Source organism: Arvicanthis niloticus, chromosome 2 (assembly GCF_011762505.2).
Source record: "Arvicanthis niloticus isolate mArvNil1 chromosome 2, mArvNil1.pat.X, whole genome shotgun sequence".
Lineage (NCBI taxonomy): Eukaryota > Metazoa > Chordata > Mammalia > Rodentia > Muridae > Arvicanthis > Arvicanthis niloticus.
The window spans coordinates 81,354,865-81,377,984 of NC_047659.1; the positions used below are offsets into that span (position 1 = coordinate 81,354,865).

The 23,120-nt window shown below is 33.5% G+C and overlaps 1 protein-coding gene across 1 annotated transcript in view; it reads left to right on the top strand.

Annotated features, from left to right (window-relative positions):
• The window catches only part of Kif18a (kinesin family member 18A), a 54,558-nt gene extending 31,856 nt beyond the window's left edge, over positions 1 to 22,702 (top strand). Inside the window, exons 13-17 of the mRNA XM_076929406.1 lie at positions 801 to 1,036; positions 14,889 to 15,303; positions 15,964 to 16,071; positions 19,545 to 19,654; positions 22,102 to 22,702. Of these exons, the coding sequence (XP_076785521.1) occupies positions 801 to 1,036; positions 14,889 to 15,303; positions 15,964 to 16,071; positions 19,545 to 19,654; positions 22,102 to 22,184 (952 nt within the window). The 3' untranslated portion in view covers positions 22,185 to 22,702. The remainder of the gene's footprint in view (positions 1 to 800; positions 1,037 to 14,888; positions 15,304 to 15,963; positions 16,072 to 19,544; positions 19,655 to 22,101) is intronic.
• The last annotated feature ends 418 nt before the right edge of the window (positions 22,703 to 23,120 follow it).

A 23,120-nucleotide genomic window follows, 5' to 3' on the forward strand; every position in this document is an offset into this window, starting at 1 on the left:
CAGTTCTGTCTGACAGGTAACAATTTCAGACTTTCCCAAGAAAGTAGGCAATCTAGATAATATCTGTTGCTTACATGCATAGTTTAAATACAGTGAAACACTTGTCACTTCCAATCTTGAAACTATGGGAGTACTCTGAACATCAAAAGTAAAGCTTTCACTGCACTTTCAGACCTAGTAATCTTACTCCCCAGAACAGTACAGTTGCCAAAAGTACAGGGATGTATAAAAATATGCAGCTGTAGCTTTCCTCCCCTTCACAGATCGATCCCCAGGCCTTTCCCACACTTACTGTTAAAGATTGTTCCCTTTCTATCTCTGTAGTTACTATACTATATTGTAAATGTCATATACAAAAATGTCCATATTTGATATTGATACAACTGTTGTAAGTCTAATTTCATGGACTATGAAGAAGACATGAGGTGAGTCATAGAGGCTGAGGGCTTAGAAAATGGCAGGGTTCCAGCTGGCTATATACTCCCAGGGCCACATAGAAACTACCAGGTCTACCTGATAGTAATGTAGAACCTTTTCTACAAAAGAAATTTGAATTGTGAAAAAACTAATAGTAATGTTTCCATGGGAATTAAGGGAAAGAGTGAACAGAGAGAGTTTTTAAGAAAGGACCGTTTGGCCTCACATAGACTTGGTGCAGGCTTAGAAAATTTGCCAAATAACGTTATATAGAAAATCATTTTAATGATACTGTAATACTTTGCCTGTTGTACCAAAGAACTATAATAAATAGTGTGTTTATAACAGAGTTCTTCTCTCTTTTCTTGTCATCTTGTTTGTAGTATAGTGAATGCTTTGCTTCCAACCCTAAAAAAACAGTACTGGACATTGAAAGAAACTGGCCTGTCAAATGCGGCTTTTGATTCTGACTTCAAAAATATTGAAAATTTAGTAGAAAGAAAAAAAGTGGTGGCTTGGGCTGACGAAACTACCAAACACTCAAACCAAAGTGATCTTCCAGGGATTTCTCTTCCAGTGACCTTCCCACAGCTTAGACCAATTCAGTCCATTCCTTGTTGTAAGTATTTTTATTTTATTTCATAAATGGAAGCTTATTTCTAAGATTTTTTATATTCCAATCTACAGAACAGTTGGTTGCTTTTAAATAGATTTGGTTATTTGATTACCACTAACAAAGAATCTAGCTTCCAAGTAATTTTAATTAACAAGAATCTCCCAGGACCTACCAGCATGTATATATTGATGATCTGAATAACTAGCACTTTCAATTTCTTCCCATTCTTATTTCAATTTTAACTTCAATTAAGGACTAAAGTATATAAAAATATTCTGCAATATATAATAACTTAATCTTAAGACCAACTAACACTATAGAATTCACTGTTTCTATTGATGTTTTTATTTCTCATTTTTCTACATATTGTAAATAAGATATTTTCTTTGCAAAGGCAACATAAAATCTTGGTTTAGCATGATACTTTTTAGCAGTATAGAATGTAGCAGTGTGGAATGCCCTGTCTTTGAGATAGCTGATGTTAGCAATTTGGTTATGCTTATGTGCCCTCTGACTCGTACATTCTGTCTTCCCTTGAGCTCTCTGGGTTTGTTTCAAAAATATATTTTATTGGTTAAGCCTAGGTTTTGTGAGGTTTCACTTGAATATGAGCACATTTTGTTCTGCAGTTTTTTATCAATTACTTAGTTTACTGTAAACAGTTTAAATCTACCTACATGAGGAATATACTTCATTTAAAAGTTTAAGAACTTATAAAATAAATTTGCAGTGATTTAGTCAGTATTTTGTTGAGTAGTACATCAGATTATATTTTTGTATGTTAGTCAAAATTTGCATTGCTGTTGCCAGATACCCAAGAATGGATTTATTTTGGCCGAAGATTTTGCAAAAGATCAGTCCGTAGTCACATGGGCAGATCATACTGTGAGTTAAGGCCACATTCTGGAGCTGACAGAGAGGGAACAGAGAATGAGAGAGGGGCCCAGGGAGGCCAGATAACCTTGAAATTCATGTTCCTGCCTCTTCCACCAATGCTGCACTTCCTCCTACAACAGCACACAGCGGGTTTAACAAGTGAACCTGGTGACACATTTTAGATTCACACCGTAGCCGTGTGTATTTGTTTCCGTGCATTCATAGAACATGATTTGCTAGATTAAAAAACCAAAACTTTTTTTTTTCAGTTTAAGTACTTTATTGATATTTTGGCTCCCAAAAAATAATTTTCTGGTTGTAGATACCTACAATATCAGATGCCTCAAAACTGAAACTGGAGAGCCCATGTAACAACAGTCAGAAATATTGAATGTTGGATCATTTTGTGTCTTCAAGATACACGTCTATCAAAACGTTTCAAAATAAAAAAGATAGTGGCTGAACAATTGTGGCCTCTAGCGCTTATGATAAAGAGTGCTGTACCTAGTGCTTAGGAAAGCATACATTTAATTTTCTAGTAAACTAAAAAAGTAACACATTCTAAAGTAACACATTTCTTTAAAATGTTACTATTTGGATTGCTAGTAACATAGATACATCGTCTCTTACGTATCTTTGTATTTGAGTTCGTTACTGGAGAATTTTGTCCTTATTTTGGGTTTTCAAGGAAATTTGGTTTTTAGAAAGGAATTTATGTAATTCGGACTTGCCTGAAACTTAAAGCCAAGGCTGGCTTCAAATCTGAAATCCTCCTGTTTCTGTATTCTGAATGTTGGATTATGGGTATATACCATTATGCCCAATGATTTATCCGTACTTTAGTTTTGCTGGGATGTATCCAGTATGGAGAACTGTCTAGTGTCTGGCATCCTGAGGCTCTTTATTACTCCTGTCCTCGGTGTCCCCAGTGTTGCTGAGCTTTCTTGACAGCATCCTCTGGCCATGGTGCGATGGCTTTTCTTGGTTGTCAACTTGGTGCACCTTAGAAGAGGGACTCACTACTGAAAAACAGCCTCTATCGGATTACCCATGTCTATGAGACATTTTCTTCCTTGCTAATTGGTGGAGGAGAACCTAGTCCACAGGAGGTTGTATAAGGAGTCTAGCTGAACAGAAGTAGGGAACAAACCAGTAAGCAGCATCCTTCCATGAGCTCTGCTTTAGCTCCTGCCTCTAGGTTCCTGCCTTGAGCTCTTCTCTAGGCATTGATAGATGATGGGCTGTAAATTGTAGGCTAAAGTAAACCCTTTTCTCCCTAAATTGTTTCGGTCAAGTGTTTATAACAGGAACAGAAACCAGACTTAAATAAGCAGCAAGCAGCCTTAAAGAAAAATTGGCTGTAATTTTAGAAATCCTAAGTTTCCAACTTCCCCTTTCACTTGTGGCTCTCAACAAATTTGTTAACAATCCAGTACTTTGAAAGTGATGTTTTTACTTTGTACAGATTCTTTAGCTGTCTTCAGGAGAAGGATTGGCCTAGATTAGGTCCATCTATTTTACTAGCAGAAATTTTCTACTTTTTTTTTTTCAATCTGAAATTGTGTATATATAAAATATATATACATATATACACATATATACATATATATAAAACAAAATAAGGAACAGTAACCAACAGCAGGTGGTTGATGGTCTTAATGTTATTAATCCATATCTCACATATGACATACTTGTATAAACTATGTAAACAATAAAGTAAAACGTTTATTTGGCTATTTTTCATGTTTTAAAAGCAAAGACGAAATGTTGTATTTTACAAACATGAATTTTCTTTTAGAAAAATATCAAGTAGTATTAGTGTTCAGTGTTTTTCTATTGGTTCTTTTGAGTATTTACTTCAACTGATTTCATAGATTAACTAATTACATGTATTTTTATTCCATGAGCTGTATATGTTGCATCCATATGTACAGTCTTAGAAGGATAGAAGAAAAGATTCCTGAGTCTATTTACAAGCACAGTTATTAATCTTAGATATATTGAATTATGTTCATGGAGAGGAACAATCAGTTCAGTTTAAGTCCTGTATATAATCATAAACATCAACTGGTTTTGTTCATAAGTTTAAAACATACTGAATAGTATTAAGCTTGACTTTTCAATTTGCCTAAGAACCTTTAAATCAGAGGCAGTATTTTTATTTACAGCATGTACACACCATGCTTTCAAAAGCTGATTAGATTAACCATAATAAATTTAACTTTTACTCTTATTGAACATTTAAAATAATAAATGCATAGAAAATAATATTACAAAAAGCAAGTATTTTGATTTCTCCTGGTGTTTATGTCTAAAGAAAGAAAGCAGAGTCCCATATGCTTTCTTATATCTCAGCTTCTCCACTGGGTTATTCTGAAATCAATCTTACATATATATTTATTTTTCATTTATATCATTTATCTCTAAAAGGAAGTGTGTAATGTCTATACACCTAGTGTTATTTACTATATTATCAGTGTCTACATTTCCCTGTCACAGAAGTGACTTGTGTCTGTACTTTATTGAAATAGAAAGTCAGGCAAGGGCTTTATTTCACCGCTGATTAATCAGCCTCGTATAACTCTTTTCGACCCAGGGTCTTATTATGTAGCCCCAGCTAACCTAGAACTTGCTATATAGACGAAGCTGACTGAACTCACAGATATGGACTCTAGATCCCCCTTCCAAGGGCTGAGATTAGATGTATACAGCACCAGTCCCAGCCGTACTACCTTTTTAAATATGAGGTTCTGTTGCATTTTTGTATTTGGTAATTGCTTGTTGCTCATTGTCTACTTAATGGGCATTAATATAATTTACATTTTTTGCTCCTTAGCATATGTAATTTCTTTTTCCATTTCTTTAAGAGTCTCTTTTCTGTGAATTGCCTACTAATTATTTCAGCACTTTTTTTTGTACAATTGCCCTTTGCAAAATATTATTTATAGACACCTAACTATGAGGACATTTATTTGTTCATTCTGTAATACTGAATTACTAAATGGAAAGTACTTAGGAAATATTTATTACTTAGGAATATGCACACGGGCACACACGGACACACGGCAACAACCAGATTCATTGAGGAAATGAATAAAAAGCCAACAAGGGCACTATATGTGAGGAAAGGAAAGAGGGAAATGTAATTGTCTGAAAAAAATTTAAAACGGAAAAAAGAAAGTACAGCACTGTGCAATACAAGCCCCTACATAATTGGATTGATCCTGTAATAAGGAAGAAAACGTAGGTCACTTCAACAGAGATTAGGAGTAGGTTGCAGGTAATATGCTGTTTTTTAAAACATAGTCTGTTAGTTTTCACTAATAAATTTGAAGCATCTTACACATATAGCCAGAGTGTCTAGACTTGTTTTCAAGTAGGGGAAATGAGCCATACTAAATCATGACATGGGGATTCATTCATCTAACTTATTCCAAGAAAGTCAAGAATGTAACAAACAAGAGTAAATGCTAAGAGTCAGAGTTAAAGAGAAGGAAGAGCACATGGGATTCTTGTTAGGAATTACACAGTTATTTTGACTGGTCTTAGACAGATGTGAGCTTGGCTGTGTATTAAAATTTGACAGTGTTGATCAGATCATAATATGGTAAGGAAAGATTATAGCATTAGGAGAGTATTGTAGTAGCAAGTAAAGATGGAGTTGCCTCAGATAAGAATTAGAATTGCTGAGAATAATATAGCTCATAAGATTTTTGAGCTTGACATCTAAAAAGATGGGTTCATGTTAAAAAGGTTGGAAAAGACTTCACATGTAACAGGTTTTCAGAGTCAAAATAGTTTATATACAGGAATTTAGTTGGGGCCTTGTTAAATTTGCCTTAAGATATATCCGAAGTGGAGATGTCATTGTGCACAGTTAAAACTCGGACGTTCAGGAGAGAGGTCTTGTGGTGAACTATAGCTTTGATGGTTAGTAACATTTACATAATATTTAAAGCTGTAGGACTGGATGAGAAGGGCATAGCTATTAGGGCTTTCCTTCAGTTCATCCCTTACCTTCACTGGATTTCAGCTGTCAGAATGTCCTTTTGGGTGCTAAAAATTTAGTTGAACTTTTTTTCAGTGCTTTTAGAATCATTTCCCATCAACAAATTTTACATTTGTCCTTTCCATCCTTTCCTAATTTATTTTAGTATAATAATCTTATACATTGTTTTCTAAGAAGCTAGTTGTTCCTATTTGTGTTTGTATTGTACCTTTGCTCTACATGCAATAAGTAGGCGCATGGGATTCTGTTTATGAAATCTCTACTCTTCAGAGCTGCTAACTTTCTGTTGATTATTGCTTTGTTGTTGGGAGTCTTGTGACACAGGGTCTCAGTTGCACAAGCTGCAACTTAGAGTGTAGGCCAGGCAAGCCTTCTAATTTCTGTGTTTGCCCCAAATCAGCTACAGAGATGTACACTACTGTACCTGGACACATTAGCTCTTAAAATTTTAAATATATTACCTGCATAATATGCATCCATGAATTTCATGAGGCAAACATCTGTTTAAAATAATCCAGATTATAATTAATACTTATATCAATCATTTCTAGCCAAAAGTGTTTATAGAAATGTATTTATTAATCCTTGATTTCACTCTAGAACTTTGCCCTCTAATATTATATTTTGCTTTCTTTCTCAGAGTACTTCCTCTTGTGTGCACATTAGTAGAGGTGCTAGCAAAGGGAGAATCCTTGTCATCATTTTGTACTAAATCTCAGTTAGATCTAATCCTATGCATCAGTGTCTCCCTGTCATGTGCACCCTGCTTTGCAGCCTATGGCTCATGTTTGCTGACCATTGTGCAAGCTTGTATACTAATGTACAGCTCTGTAATAAACCTTAACATTTGCAGTCTTAAGTTTATGATAAATTAGTTCCTCTGGGTAAAACCATTCAGAACATGTGATTTGGCACATCAAAAGATAACCCAAAAGGCTGGCCGAATTTTTAGGAGAAGAATTTTAAACTCATTAGTGACAAATGATCTTGTCTCTTTATTTAAAGGAACCACTTGTGAAATATTTCAATAAGCTGAAAAATAAGTTTATGGCCCCTTTGCATAAGAAACCATATGAATTGCTAGTTAGTATTTGTCTTAGGGATTTAAAACAGAGAGAGAAAAGAATGGTTTTTTTATTTCTTAATGTAATTTTTTAGAGCATTCAAAGAAATTTTGATACAAGAAATGAGTAATTGTGATGACATATAAATTGGTTCTTGTTTTTCTTGTGTTTTCTGTCAGTAGCATCTAATTAATATATTAATATGTAATATACTATATATAATATACTGATAAACTAAAGAACATTGGGTTGTTGTTGATGTTTTGGTTTGTTTTTTTATCTCATTGTTCTTATAAGTAAAACTCCATTAAAATCTCTGTGTATATACTTTACAAGTTTTTTAATTATCACCTTAGACTGTATATATCTAAAAGTAAAATGGCTAGATCAGGTAGTTTGTATATGTATCTGCATCCACTACCAGATTCTTTTCTATTAAGTGCAGAGATTTTAGGGGTACCTTCAAAGGCTTTCATGACCTATTGCCAAGCCACAAATAGAGTTCTACCAGCCTTCCTTTGAGCAGCCTTTCTGAGCCAGGCCTCTGCAATTTCCAAGGTTTTTTAGGTCCCAAATGCTGCTTCCTGTTTCTCAACTCACACTCTGACCTGTTGGGTCTTTCTCTGAACTAAAAATCTGATGAAAACTGTACTCTGTTTATTAAATCCCCCACCACCACCACCCCACCCCCGCCACACCTTCCTAAAGGGTCAGTGTTAGGGCAGCTATAGCTTGCCTTCTCTGTCTCCAGCAGTCTCTAAGAGTTGGAAGCTGTTTTCAGTTATTCAGTTTTAAGGTTTTTCTTTATTCACTGTATTAACCTTTGGTTTTGGGGGGTTTGGGGTGGGATTTTTGGTTGTTGCTGGGGTTTTTTGCATCTTTTTGTTTGTTTTTTTAATACCAACAGATACTTTGAAAAAGTTGAGGCATAAGTTATAATTTATGAACTTGTAACAATACTTCGGTTTAATACTCTAGTGGACTTTTTTTCTAAGCAACTTTTGTCCAAAACAGTGATGTGATTTAGTATATGAGGCTGGTCCCTAGCTTTCTTCCCATTGAGCTACATGAATTTATATCACTTACTTTGTGGTGTTAAGGATTGAACACTGATTCCTGTGTATGCAAATAAACACTCCAATGCAGAGCTATACCTCAACTACTAACTTCTGTCTTACTGTTACATGTTACAGTTATCTAATAATATACTAAAGAACACTGAGTTGTTGAATGTTTTTGTTTGTTTTTTACTTTATGGTTTTCAAAAGTAAAACTCCGTTAAAATTTCTCTATATATGTTTTACAATTTATCTAATTATGGTTTTCAAAAGTAAAACTCCGTTAAAATTTCTCTATATATGTTTTACAATTTATCTAATTATCTCCTTATACTGTATATCAGGTAGTTTGTATGTTTTTAAAGCTCTTGATAGTGATCAAATTATTCTAATGTCTAATAATATTATACAGTGTATCATCCATCCTAAATGAATAAATAAAAGTAAAAGTTGTTATATGCTGTTTTGTTTAATGTAATTAGTTCTGAATTGATTACCTAATTATTTGCTTTACCTAATTGTGTTCTCTTTTCTCTTGTTTTATTTTGGTGTGTATGTGTCTGTGTGAATTTTTTTCATTATTTTCACATATGTACGTACATACATACATACATACATACATATACTATGTATACATGAATTCTAAACATGGCCAAATATGTTACATGTATTTTTTTTTCTTGTCTCTTTTCTATTCATATAGACCTTAAGAGACCTTACAAGTTTTTAAGGAAGTTTGCTTGTTGTAGTCTTCAGAATCCAGGATCTTATAAATGCTTAGATTTTTATGTAACCCATCTTGAAATTATAAAGATATCTACTATTAGTTCATGTTTTTTCTTCCTCGATAATAGGCAAGAGATAGCATCTTTGTATAGTATTTTGTAACTAGTGTGGTATCTTCTCTTCATAGTTTTTGAGTCTGTGGAGATAATGTAATTTGTGTAAATCATTATGCTAATCCTGATAGCCACTGTTTCATGTTACTGGGTATCTACCTGGGCTTCTCCTGCTAAATTCCCAATAAACTAAAAAACAAAAGGCTGCAAATTTGCCAACAGCACATATTACTGACATTTTGAGTTTAACTATATCCAATTTTCCTACTATTGAACAGCAAAATATTAAATGAGAAAGCTTAAATGAACACTAGGATTGTCTAATACTGAATTGTTGTTTGAGGCTGAAATTGTAGCCCACATGACCTTTCTGGTAATCTACAACTTATCAGACTATCTCTTTAGTTAAAAGATTCAGTAAAAAGTATAGATTGCTGAACCATATTAGTCTCTTGACTAGAAATCTCAATGTTGATGAAGGTTTATATTATTTTAATTTTTATTGTTGTTACTTTTATTTTGCTTGAGCTTTAAGGCAGGCAAGAAAGTTGTTCTTGTTTGAAATGTATTGGGAGTGTTTGGTGGAATAGCTAAGGAAGATAATTTTGGTTTTTTGGAGACAGGGTCTCAAGTACCTGAATTTATTAGCCTCTGATCTCACCATGTACCCAAGATGAACTTGAACTTGTGACCTTTGAGAGTCAGTTATTTTGCTAGGAGAAGCATTTGTACATGAATTCAAGTTTCTTTTTTTCTGTAGTAAGAATTAAATAAAACCACACATTTTGTTTAAAATTATTTGAAAAGACTTCTCTTTAATATTAAACTGACTTAAATACTTTCATAATTACTAAGATAATTAACACATTTTACCCAGGTGCTGGTGAGAGGCTCAGGAGTCAGGAGTGTGCACTGGCCTTGAAGAGAACCTGAACTCGGGTCTCAGCACTCACATCAGAGAGCTCACAACCTCCTCTAACTAACTAGAGGGAATTCAAGTTCCTCTTCTAAGCCACTGTGGCCAACAGCATACACAGGCACATACATACCCACACAGATGCACATACAAATAAATAAAATATAAAGTCATAGCTTTGCTTTTACATTTTTTTAGAACTACTCAAAGAAAATAGGCCAAAAAAATACTTTTTTTTCTTTCCATGTGTTTACTGGAATATATGCTACAGAGCTCATAACAAACATTTTAGTATTTACAGATTGTTTCTAAACAATCTTCAGCTTCTGCTGATGTATGTGATTCATCTAAGATAACTATCATTTTTATATATGAGAAGTGAAGACATAGATCACTTATACTATTACCTTTTGTCCTGGATCCAACTTATTACAGCAGAAAAATGAGTATATGTGGCTGTGTTTCCAGAGTGTCATATACATATGCATGAATACTTAAATCTGTAACTCAATTACACATTCACAGAACTAAAAGGAAATTAATAAAAGATTAAAAACTTTTCAAAGCATTAATATACTAATGTTTGTTTAAACTACTTTCAGGAAGAGGGGAAATTTTTCTACCTTCTAAAAGTATTTCAGCTTAGATAGACTATCTGAAGAAGTGAAATATTTGAACAATACAGATGTTAAAGTAGGACAGGTAGATGGAGAGATGATGTACTGAGCAGTACAGGGAATCTGGACGTGGTTAGGTATTTCTTTTTTGATAAATACTGTGATTTTTATCAAGATATCCGTCATATGTTTCTTTGTCAAACTCTCCCATAGTTCATTTTAATGTGTAAGTGACCAATTTGTTGATTTTATTATACCTATATTTTTTCTTCCTATTTCTTTAAATATAAATTCAAGAAGTTTAAGAGAGATAGTGAATCAGAGGTAAATATCCAAACTTTAATTTTTTCATTCACCAGTCAACAAATATTTATTCATAACCTTATCAAAAATTTTTAAGATTTTACTTTTAACTATGTATATTTTCACATGTCATTATGTGGGTTTGTGCCAGAAGAGAGTATCAGAGTGGTTGTGTCCACCTGAAGTGGGTACTGGAAACTGAACTTGCTTTATTTTGTCAAAATTAAGATGATGCTTAAAAGGTCTGTATGCCTCATCATTTAAGTTATTGCCTGTATAACAAAACCATAAAAGATGTCTTTATTTAATAGTGAAATTTTGAATGCTCTGTGTTATATCTGACTATTTCCTAATTGATTTAAATTTACCCTTGTAGTAGACCCTAGCATTGTGTAATATTGAAAACTGCAGTTTCTGAATGATCTGACATTCCTTTATATTTTCTTCTTAGATGAGATGAGATTATTATAATTGTGCTTTTACTTAATTTGAAAGCCTGAGCATAGAAGTATATTCTTGTAGTCCTAGCTAGGAGATTGAAACATGAAGATCATCTGACTCTTGTTTCAGTATGATCTTGGACAACACAGTGATACCCATCTCCACTTGTCAACCACATTTTATAGAAGAATTGTGTGGAGGCTAGATTTTGAGTGCCATCTTGGAATCAGTTCCCACTGATACTAAGGGATGACTTACTCCTTGCCTGTACTACTTTGGTCCCTCTGATGGACAGCTAACCATTCATGCTTTTAAATATGTTATGGATATACTTTATGTCATTTGTTTCTAACTTGGTTCTAACATGTTTCCCACACTTCTCTATCACTGCTGACTGCCCTTATCCTGGCTGCCATCATTTTCACATGAGCTGTAGAGGTAGGCTGGTTGCTGACTTTCCTGCTTCTTCCTGCCCATTCATTCGTTTGTTTGTTTACGGGATCTTGCTAGACAGCTCAGACTGGCTTTAAATTCTCAAGTCTCCTACCCTAGTTTCCTGAGGGCTAGGATTATCTATGCATGCAGCCTTTTCAGGCTTTTTATGGAAATATAAAAGAATATAATCTGCTTCCAGTTTCCTTTTTATCATGTCTACAGTTTGAGAATTATGGAATCTTGATCGATAACTGTGGGACCTGGTCTTTGAACTAGGCAGGAGCTAGACTGTAGCTAAGAGTCAAAGGGAGGAAAGCCAGCTCCAAGAGTACCCCCGCTGGCACCCACAAAGAGCCTCTCCACTAAACTCAAGGACAGTGAGTAACACCCGGCCTAGTCCAAAAGACCTAGGCCTGTCTGTCTCTCTCTCTCTCTCTCTCTCTCTCTCTCTCTCTCTCTCTCTCTCTCTCTCTTTCTCTCTCTCTCTCCCTCTCCCCCCCACCCCCCACATCCACATGTTCCTGACCAACATCATCCCTTTGACTCTTAGCTACAGTCTAGCTCCTGCCTAGTTCAAAGACCAGGTCCCACAGATAACATTATCTCCACTTGGTAGACAACATTTTCTCAGGCTGAGTTAGATGCATCTGCTACAGGACAGCTCTTCTGGAAATGTACTGTATACCCCTTTCTTGTAATGGAAAAGTACAGCAAATTCTTTTTGTCAACACAGGCCTAGCATATTGACTGGATCTTAAAGTTACTTCATAGTAACCTTAACCTTACAGTTTCTATTTATTGTACCTTTCTGAAGCATCAAAGTTAGCTAAAGAATAATCATTATATAATGTAGAAATCTTATTCAAAGTGAAATGCCATCTTATGTGTTTTAAGATTTAATTAAGTGGGTCCTAACATTATATATAGTGACAGTAGGTTGAATATTTAATTTTTGTGGAAGTGTTTAAATATTTGTTTTGGTTTTGCTATTTCCTAAAACTTCTTATCAACTAGTCAGCCTAGGTGGTCTTAAATTGACTGCTACTCATTATTTTATCTAAATTAAATAAAATTGAAAATTGATAAGAAAAGCTGTGTATCTCATATATGTTATATATATTCATAGTGTCTCTTCCAAGCCAAGCACAACAATCAGTATGTGGTGATGTTTACTACAGCTTCATGTGTGTCCTTAACATTTAAGATTACAGAATTATAACTAAAGATAAACCATTATGACATTATTCTTTCTCTAACCAGTTCTGCTCATATAAAATTTGATGTTGAATCTATGTTTAAATTATCTCAGAAAACTGGTGGCTGTTTTTTGTTTGTTTTGTTTTGTTTTTTAACTATCTTATTAGAGATTCTCATTTTAATATGCTACTTGCAGTAGAAAAAATAGCCCTCCATTATGGTCAGTTGCCAGGTCACACTGCAGAGATTACTCCCATTAGATATATAGAAAAGTGGTGATATCTCTTGAAATTTTATGTGCCATTTTGGTAAGTTTTGTATGTTATACTTGCATAGCAAATAATACATTCAAGTTTTTCTCTCAAATATATATATATATATATATATATATATATATATATATATATATATATAGTTTATTTTGCAATTTATGATCAATCTTAATAAACTTTGTATCATTTGAAAGATGTTTGAAATACATTAGTTTAGAGATAACTGAAATAATTATTTATAGGGTATTGGAAAGTAAACTACCACCTCGTTAAAGTTGTAACTCTTATTTGAAGCATTTTTGTGTTTCCAGATTATTGAACCCTAAGTGTTCTGATCATCTAATCCTGGAAAATCCCTTTTCTATGCAATGATACTATCTCCATTTTCCAACAAGGCATTCATGTGCAGACTACTTAAAGTGAGTTGCCCAAGGTCACTCACTGGGTCTTTGGTAAAACCAGAAATAGAATTCACGTCTCCTGACTTGCTACTCAGTTCTCTATCCTCAATATTGTTTTCTGTCTTCTATACCCCTGTGTCTCTCATGGGAAAAGAAGTTAATCTTCCAGCTATTATTAGCCACCAAATTGGTGGTAGCAGCACAGTGGAGAAAAGTGACTGTCTTTACACTGTGGCATTAGTATAAAAATATCTGGTAATGGAAAATTTGACAAATGTCATGTTAAAGGGAGTGGAAAATTATTTTAAGATCTAGATCTCATTTGTCTAGTTCTCAGAAAAGTCAAATTCCTTAGTAGAATGAAAATCATTTTATTTCCTGTTTTTAAATTGTATTTCCTAGAGAGTAATTGACAACTATTATAATAAGAATAATGCACATACTGGTTATAACCTTGTCATACATATATTTTTACCTTAGCAGGAGTTCTCAATTGCCTTATTAAAATGTGTATGTTTTATTATCTATATTTAAGTAGTATTAACTAATAAAGGAAATATAACATCAATTGGGAGCTTTTTCTGATTTAAAAAAAACATGGAAATAATACATTTTTTTTTCTATGAGCAGTATTCTCTAAGCCAATATTTCATATCAGGTCTCTTGAAGTTCATCACAATCATATAGGCAGAGTACCAAATGTAAGAAAAGTATATTAGCATTCATAAAGTATATTGTCATTGTGTCATTATTTTGGACATTAGTATAAAACATTCGAGAAAAATTTACATACTTAAATGGTGAGCATTTCTAGGTCTCTGAGAACTTGAAGTTTACTACAATAATTTGTTTTTAATTTTGAATCAAGCACCAAAAATTGCTTTAGTGTGTTTCTGTTAAAGTTTACTAAAAGCCCTTAATTAAAAAGATTGTACAATCACGGTTGTTTTCATTATATGAATTTTTAAAACATAGAATCCATGGAGGTGTTGACAAACACAGGGAAGTGTAGTTTTCTTGGTTATTGCCTCCTAAATAAGAATGCCACTTAGTCCTAATGAGGTGGTGTTGATTCCCAGTAGGATAAGTATTCATATCTATACGTGCAAATATTAAATACTTGTTCTTAACTCTAGGACAGACATGAATGCTGGAAATTGCTTGTGAATTGATAGAAATGGCTGGAAATTTGATCTTATGATTACTCAATATCTAAAGATGGCTATTAAGAATTTATACTTTATACAGTAAATTTAGTATTAAAGTTGTTAGTAATTAACCATATTGTATTTGTTTCCTACTTATTTTCTTATAGATTTCTATCAAAATTATGTTCTTGGTGATTTTATTTTTCTTAACTGTTGAGATTTTTGGAGTGACTATTGATGCAACATTGAACTTTTTAATTTTATAATTTTATTGCACAGGTGTATCCATGAGTGAACCTAACTTGCTTAAAATTACTCCACAAAGAAGAACCCGAAGAAAATTAATGCCTTCTCTCTTGAAAGTAAAGCATACTCAGAAGTCTATACTGTCTGAAAGTACACAGCTCAATGATTCTTTCAGCAAGGAACTTCAGCCTATTGTTTATACCCCAGAGGACTGCAAATCCTCTCCTCAAGACCTGTCTCTATCCTTAACAAGAGCTGCATCACAGTCTGCAAATGTAATGAACAATAATTCCCTGAGAGCACTGTGTAGAATAGAGTCTCCTCTCAGCAGAACTGAGTGTAAAGAGGGTTTGCACTCTACATCTACTGTATGTGATGACATCGGAAGCTTGAAGAATAAATTGCCTGAACAACAACCATTAGCAAGCAGCAAAAGCAGTTTAAACAGGTACAAAAGCAGAATGCTTTACAGTCATTGTTTTTTCTTTCACCAAAGACTTTCAAACTGTTAACTTTCTCTTCTTTGTGTATATTGGAGGTTTATTTCATAAATCAAGTGTACTCTCTTTAATATAAAAGTTGCTTGTTTACTACATTTTAGTTGAGTACACGCTAACCACTTTTTTAAATGACAACTTGATTGACCTCCCTTAAGCTAAAAGAGACTTTAAGAAGTATTTCATTTGTTCTCCATATTCTGATGCTATGTATCCAAAGCCATCAATGAAAAAGACTACCTTGTTCACTGATTGATGAGGAATATCCACAGTTCAGCATAGTCAGACATTTAATATATGATTGGATAAATGTCATTTAAGCAAGCATTCAACGACATAATACCATCCAATCTAAATATGGGAAGAAAAAAACCTCTACATTTCCGTTCTATAAGGAGTGCAGAAATCTATTGACAGCATATCTAACTGGTGTTTTTAAAGGAGAAAGACTATTTCTCCTTTAAAAAGGAGGGAACGTTTTATTGTTTAGAAGAATATTTTACTATATATATTAATATCAATGGTTTCCTTATTCTAGAAATGTAAATCACTTTTCTCTTTGCAGTGTAAAGCAATTTTGTTCTCTTTAATTCTTCATTCTTAATATTTAGGATTGAGTCTCCTTCATTTTCAACTAAGAATTCTAGGCCTGCATCAACAAGTGTGCCATCCTACATGGCAATGACTACTTCTGCAAAGAGGAAATGGAAATTTATAAGGTATGATTAAGCATGTACTGTTTTGGTCTCTATATAAGATCATCTTTGTACTGTCATTTTCCATGACTTTTTATTATTGTTGGACTCAATTCGTATTTAATTATCTTTACTAAGTGCTCAGTGAAGCCTTGGATTTATATTATTGAGAGGAAACCTGAATGAAGCCCAGGAATTCCACTTTAAATTTACATAAACTATCCCATTTTTAGGTTATTAAAAGTAAATTGAAACGTCTAGGTTCCAAAGTGTCACTTAGTTCTTATTTTTATTCTGGTATTTTTTCTGAGTTTCTTTGCTCCTAGAGTTCAGTTGTTTTAATGATTTTTGATACATACCCAGTATAGGAAAGTGTGCTATTTCTCCATGACACAGTATCTTAATCAGACCAAGCCACCAAGCAAGAACAATTACAACTGTCCTTCAGCATAGTGACGAAATAAAATACAACTAACAGTTTGTTGAAGGCATTGACAAACAACCATGGTAGCCAAGGATTTGAAAACGTAACATCCAAGAAAGCAACATGCTACAGGAAGCCAACTTTAATTTACCACACTCCCTTTATTTTAGGACTTGCCAGTTCATAGCATAAGGCTAGAGACTGAACAAAAGGCACTTAAGTGATTGGTAGGTATCCCTGAGCTTGGGACCCAAGTCATTCTGTGTGGCCTTTGCTGTTAAAGCTTTCTATCTTCTAAGGTCTGTTGAGAATCAAACTGAAAGTAGCTGCTAAAAGACCACTGTGTTAAGCAGAATTTGACATTCTGGGGTACAAAGTTTTAAGGTCAAAAGATATGGAAGAAGGAGACCTTTTAACCACCCAAGGATTTTTATTAGAAAATCTCCAAGGTGTTGTACCCTAGGAGTAGAACAAACTAGAAAGAAACTTGTTTTTGAAAGCCTGAAACAGATCTTAGACCAACTCAATCTTTGTTAAATTCAGGTGTTCTATATCCATTTGTCATGTGTCTAAACTAAAACTTCTAACTTCTAGAATATGCTATCTGGCACCTATGCAAATATTCATACATAATATTAAGCCAAAATAATGGAATGTCAAGATACACAACCAAATGGCTTAAAGAAAGGAAACCAACAAATCAAAGGAACAGTGACCACAGATGACAAGGATAAAGATTAGCAAATGTGACCTATTAATTGTAACCATGATTCATTACATCAGAGTAGATAAGATAGAATGTTGACTAAAAATCTGTATTCTGTCAAAATTAATCAAAAAGATATTCTAGAACTACAGAGATACAATTTACTGAAATGTAAAACTCAGGTCAGCTAGTTTAATGGATTAGTCATAGCAAAAGAGAGTATGAGTGAACCAGAGGGTAGATGCATAGAAAAATGCCTAAACAAAAAGGGAGAAAACAAACATGTGGAGGAGACCTGTAGAACCCTACTTTTCTGGAAATATGTATTTTCAGTCTCCAGAAGAAGAGACTTGGGGAAATTTGATAAGATAATGGCTACTAGTTTCCTCAGTTGACAAAGACCATTAAGTCACCAATTTGAAAAAGTACTATAAATCACAAATGTAATTAATACAAAAGTAGCCCAAGTTTTTATAGCATATCATAGGTACAAACACAAACCATACTAAATATGAAATGGTCTTTCTTTTACTATCCCTTTTTCTTTCCAGTAGAGCAGAGAAAAAAGTATAACAGGTAATGTTAACTCTTGCAAATTTCTTATTTTTCCCATGGACTTGTTACGTTTGGGCTACAGGATACAAATTTACAACTAGCATAGTTATTCACACTTCATAGTGCTTTCTTGTAAGTGACTTTAGAATCTTGTCTTGCCTTTCCAAAACACAGAACAAAGGAAACTTGAAGCATATAGATGAATTGATTTTTTTTTTCTTGACTGTCTATCTTTGGCACTTAACCAAGTAATACAGTCATCCCTTCAACCTATGGCTTTGCTTTCTGTGTTTCAGTGACCAGGTCTCAACCAAGATTTGAAAACATTAAATGGAATGTCCCAGAAATTGACAATTTGAATTTTCTTTGCATGCCATTCTGACTAGTGTGACATTTTGTGCTATCTCTTACATCCTACTCCACCAGGCATTCCTTAATCCAGTATATCCATGCCCTATGTGCTGCCTCCTGTGAGCCACTTAGGCCATGTTTAGAAGACCACCTGTCATACAATAAGCAGAGCTTGGTGTTCAGATAACACTTATTTTGCTTAATAATTGTCTATGAATAGAAGACAACTGATTCTGGCAGTTGGATTTTCCAAATACAAGTCATAACCTGCTTCCTTTAGGCAAAAAGTGGAAGTTTATCATAGGTACTTGTTTAGGGAAAAACAAAGCGTATTTTAGGTTTAATCCCATCCCCTGATTTTAGGACCCTACTCAGTGGCAGTGTTGGAATAGTAGTAGTAGTCTGTGGGCCAATCATGACTCCTGTCCTTCGCTCAGGTGTCAGTCTAAGTTGGGCAGTTAGGCTGCCTCACAATCTATAGCGTCTCGATTTTTGTCATTCTTCTCACTGATTAATATTAACTTTTCTGGGTCTTTACATGCTCCCATGTTTTTACTCAGATGTTGCAAATGTTTATACTGAGAATGTTCTCAAAATGTAAACACAGTCATTATTAAATGCATGTTTTCTCAGAAATGTCATTAACATAAATTGTGTATATGTGGGTATGAATATGTTAATGGCTAGCACATGAGAAACCAATACTGTGAAATAATATTAAAGAATATAATACAGAAAGTAACTAGACTTTTTGCAGACTATTAGTTACTATTCTGTTATATTCCCTCTGGTATTAATAATTATATCCTGCCATTAACTAAGGTTAAAAAAGATTAATGATAGATGTGTACGTAATTACTTTTTTATAATCTTCCTTTCCCCCAATTAGATGAGCTTGAGAATAATAAGCTCTGGTATTTTCCACTTAGTAGATTTCATGTACATATTTAGGGTATATATGTTCTAACATAGCTTTAAAATATTAAAATATCTCATGTATACTTTATCTACTATTCACGTCTTTTTTTTAAAAAAAAAGAAGAAAATTAGAGCCTAAAAGCCCTTGATACTCTTAAATCTACCAAACTGAGTTTTATCTGATTAAATTGGGTATGAAATTTAATCTTAACAGTATCTTAGGTTTTTTTCAATCTTTAGCATCAGAGCATTTTACTCCTTTGACATATTTCCACAGTGTGAATAACAAGGATGCCTATGTTCATTGTGGCAAAGCACCTTGGAAATAGTCTACAGAACTGCTACTTGAATGCAGTTACCTTATCTAAATTATATTAGCATCATTAAAATCATAGCTAGGTTTTTAAGTATTTTTAGTGCTTCCAATTACTTACACTGGATTACACAATTGTTATTTCTGTATTTAATTTTATTATAAAATACAATACATAAATGAAGATAGTTTTGAATGCCTTAACTAAATTGTAAACTTTTCCCCACAAGTTCTACATCAAATGCTTCATTAAAATCTGATGAAAGTTGTGGATCTGCCAAACGCATTCGACAGGATACTTCGAGTGTTAATCTCATGCAAGAAAACAGACTGAGAGTGGGTACGTCTAAGCTGTTAATCTGATGTTTAATTACATAACTAACTGTCATAGTACCTTGGTTTTATGTCTTTGTAGACATCTCCCTTTATATTTTGTGGTAGGATAGGTATGATTTTTATACATAATATAAAAGGAAACTTAAGCTCCATTATAAAGCAGGTATTCAACTGTGCACAAATGCTAAAGTAGAGCCAGAAGTCAGAACTATATTTCCCAACTTGTTGCTCTGTATACCATTTTTGTTGTATAGATTGTCTCATACTGCAAAAAAACTAGTAACTGAAATAAAGGTTAAATATATTATAATATCAATCATATATATACATATAATATGTGTATATTTAATTTTTTGTTTGTTTTTGAGACAAGGTCTTAATATATAGTACAAGCTACTTTTGAACTCCTGCCTCTGCTATGTAATGCTGAGTTTACTGGCATGTGCCACCATGCTTACCAACTATACTTTATAAATAAACTATATCTGCTTGACATTTTTTTCTCTCGACCCATATGTTTTTGAAATTTGGCCTCTGAGTCATTTATGTAATTACTCTGTATTCTCTACCATGTTCCTAGTGGTAAGCATATTATGACTCCCAGTGATAATCCCTCAATCACATGTGAGAAAGACATGTGTTCATGGCAGCAAAAGGCTTTCTGTTTGATTATGTATATATTGTATCAACCAGTTCTAGACCACAAGGCCCAGCCAGACCTATCTCCAGCATATTCCTATGACTTCCTTCAAAAACTACTGATTTATAAAGCATTCACCTTGTTCTAGGTCCTAAAATGAATATGAAGATTAATGAGCAGGATTCTTCTCTGAGGGACTGAGAGCTCTTTGAATTTAGAGTAGTCTTATGAAATAGCATATATGCCTCTGGGTAACATGAAATCTTTTTCTTTATTTTTTCCTCAATAATTTTGCTAATTCCTGTGATAATCAATGATGCTTGTTTACTTTCTCAAAGGATGTATCTATTGTGTAGGTCTTAAAATCAGTCAAGAGGTTAAAATAGAATTGTTAAAGATAATGGAGTATTTGAGACACCAAGATAAATTTCATTAAAAATGGAATTATCACTGGGAGAGTAAATACGTGATTTTATAGACAACTACAAGCTATTAGTGTTCCTTTTATGAACTTGGGTGCCGTTGTATTTGGTACACAGATGTTTACACTTGCAGTCTTTTCTTGAAGGTCATTTCCTTTCATGAGTGTAGAGTGTCCTTCTGTATCTCTTCTGATTAGTTTAAATTTTGTCTGTTTTATCAGATATTAAAATTACTCACCTGCTTCTTATTTGTGTCTATTTTTTTGGAATACCTTTTTTCATCCTTTAGGTGATGTCTTTGATGGTATGATATATTTCTCAGATGCATTTGTGTCTTATTCGTGGGAAATTGAGACCGATGATATTGAAAATTATCAGTGAGCTATGCTTAACGATTCCTGTTATTTTGTTAAAATGGTGTGAATCATTTCCTTTTTTGATTTACTGCTCTGGGACGGTTTAGTGTCTTCTTGGATATAGTTAGTCTCTTTAGATTGAAGTTTTCCTTCTAGTGCCTTCTTTGGAGCACAGATGTTTAAATTTGGTTTTATTGTGAAATGCTTTTCTTCATCGTACTGTAATTGATAGTTTTGCTGGGTACCATAGTCTTAACTGGCATCTGTGGTCTCTCACTTTGTTAAACATTGGACTTTCTGGCTTTCAAAGTTTCCATGGAGAACTCGGGTGTTAATCTAATAGACTTGCCTTTTTATGCCTTTCCTTTCTGTATGTTCTGTATGTACATCTAGCCTTTTGATGGATATGTGTCATGAAATTTTTCTAGTCCTTTCTGGTTGTTTCCATGCTTCTTGAACCTTTTTAGCCCATCTAGTCTTTTAAATTGGGGAAGTTTTCTATGATTTTTAAAAAAATAATATACATAATTTTTTGTGCCTTTGGTCTGGGATTCTTCTCCTTCTATTTCTATTACTCATAGTTTTGTTTTTCATGGTGCTGCAATTTCCTGGGTGTTTGTACTTAGATTATTTTAGATTTAACATTTACTTCCTTGGCTCACTGTTCTGTTCTTTGGTTTCTGTTGGCTACCCTGTGTCTTATGAAAGTGTGGTGGCTGTGGGGAGTACTTCCCCATTCCAGCACTGTGAGGCTATTGGGAGTTCCTGGTAGAAGGTATTTCTGTGGTTCTAGGCTAATTCACAAAAAGGAATGGATGAAAAGGAGAAGCTGAAAGGGACAGAGGGGAAAGACTAAGGAAGCCCTGGTCTGAAACAAGATGGGAAACTTCAGGGAATCTATTCTAATTTAAATTGTGTTAATTAACCATGAATTCCAAGAGTAAACTTCTGTCAATGAATTGTTATAGGTGGAATGAACACTGAGTTTTGAATGACAGTTCTTTTTATTTATTCATCTTTATTTCTTCTCTAGGCTATAAAAGAAGCACCAACAAAACATCAACAAACATGTTTAGAAAATTTAGAAGAAACACTTCAAAAGAAAATGTACAGTAAGAAGAATCAATGTCCTTTGTGTGGCTTTTGTTCCTTCAGAAATGTATTTCAAGTCTGGCAAAGAAGTCCATCTAAAACCATTTGCTCAAATACTGTCAGCAAGCAAAATGAAACTTCTTTTATAACTAAAGTTAAATATAAAATTACAACAGGGTATGTTTCCCATTTCTCAAACATTTGGTACTCTTGAAAATCTCTTAAGTCACCATGATGCCTATTTACTTATACTTTACCACAATTTGATTAGAACAATGCAGAAAAATAGTAAATTCAATTGCCCTTATTATTTTCAAAACTAAGGAGACTTTAGAAGTCATAATTATGGCCAAGATATATTTGTTCTTCTGCTGTGTGTCAATATGTTGGCTTAGCCATACATGTGATATTACTTTCTAAAACTTTGATGTAAAAATGTAGATATATATATGTCCATAACATTGTAAATATTATTTAAATACCATCCATAAATAAGATGCTAATCTTTTATTACTTGGTACATTAAAGAAGTAGATTTTAAACAGTTTGGTTTTCCTGTTTTATTACAATCCCTTGTATACTCTAAATGTTTTTTTATATATATAAGCATGAGTTTTGTAAATTTGTTTTTCCTATTAGAGCAAAATAATATGTACCTAGACCAAATTTGTAAACAATCCATAAGTTTCTTAATAAATAGGAATGGTGAGAAAAGATTTATTTAATCATTTCTGTTACTATATGGATCAATGGAATAGAATTGAAGATCTAGAAATGAACCCACACACCTATGGTCACTTGATCTTTGACAAAGGAGCTAAAACCATCCAGTGGAAAAAGGACAGCATTTTCAACAAATGGTGCTGGTTCAACTGGAGGTCAGCATGTTAAGAATGCAGATCAATCCATTCTTATCCCCTTGTACAAAGCTCAAGTCCAAGTGGATAAAGGACCTTCACA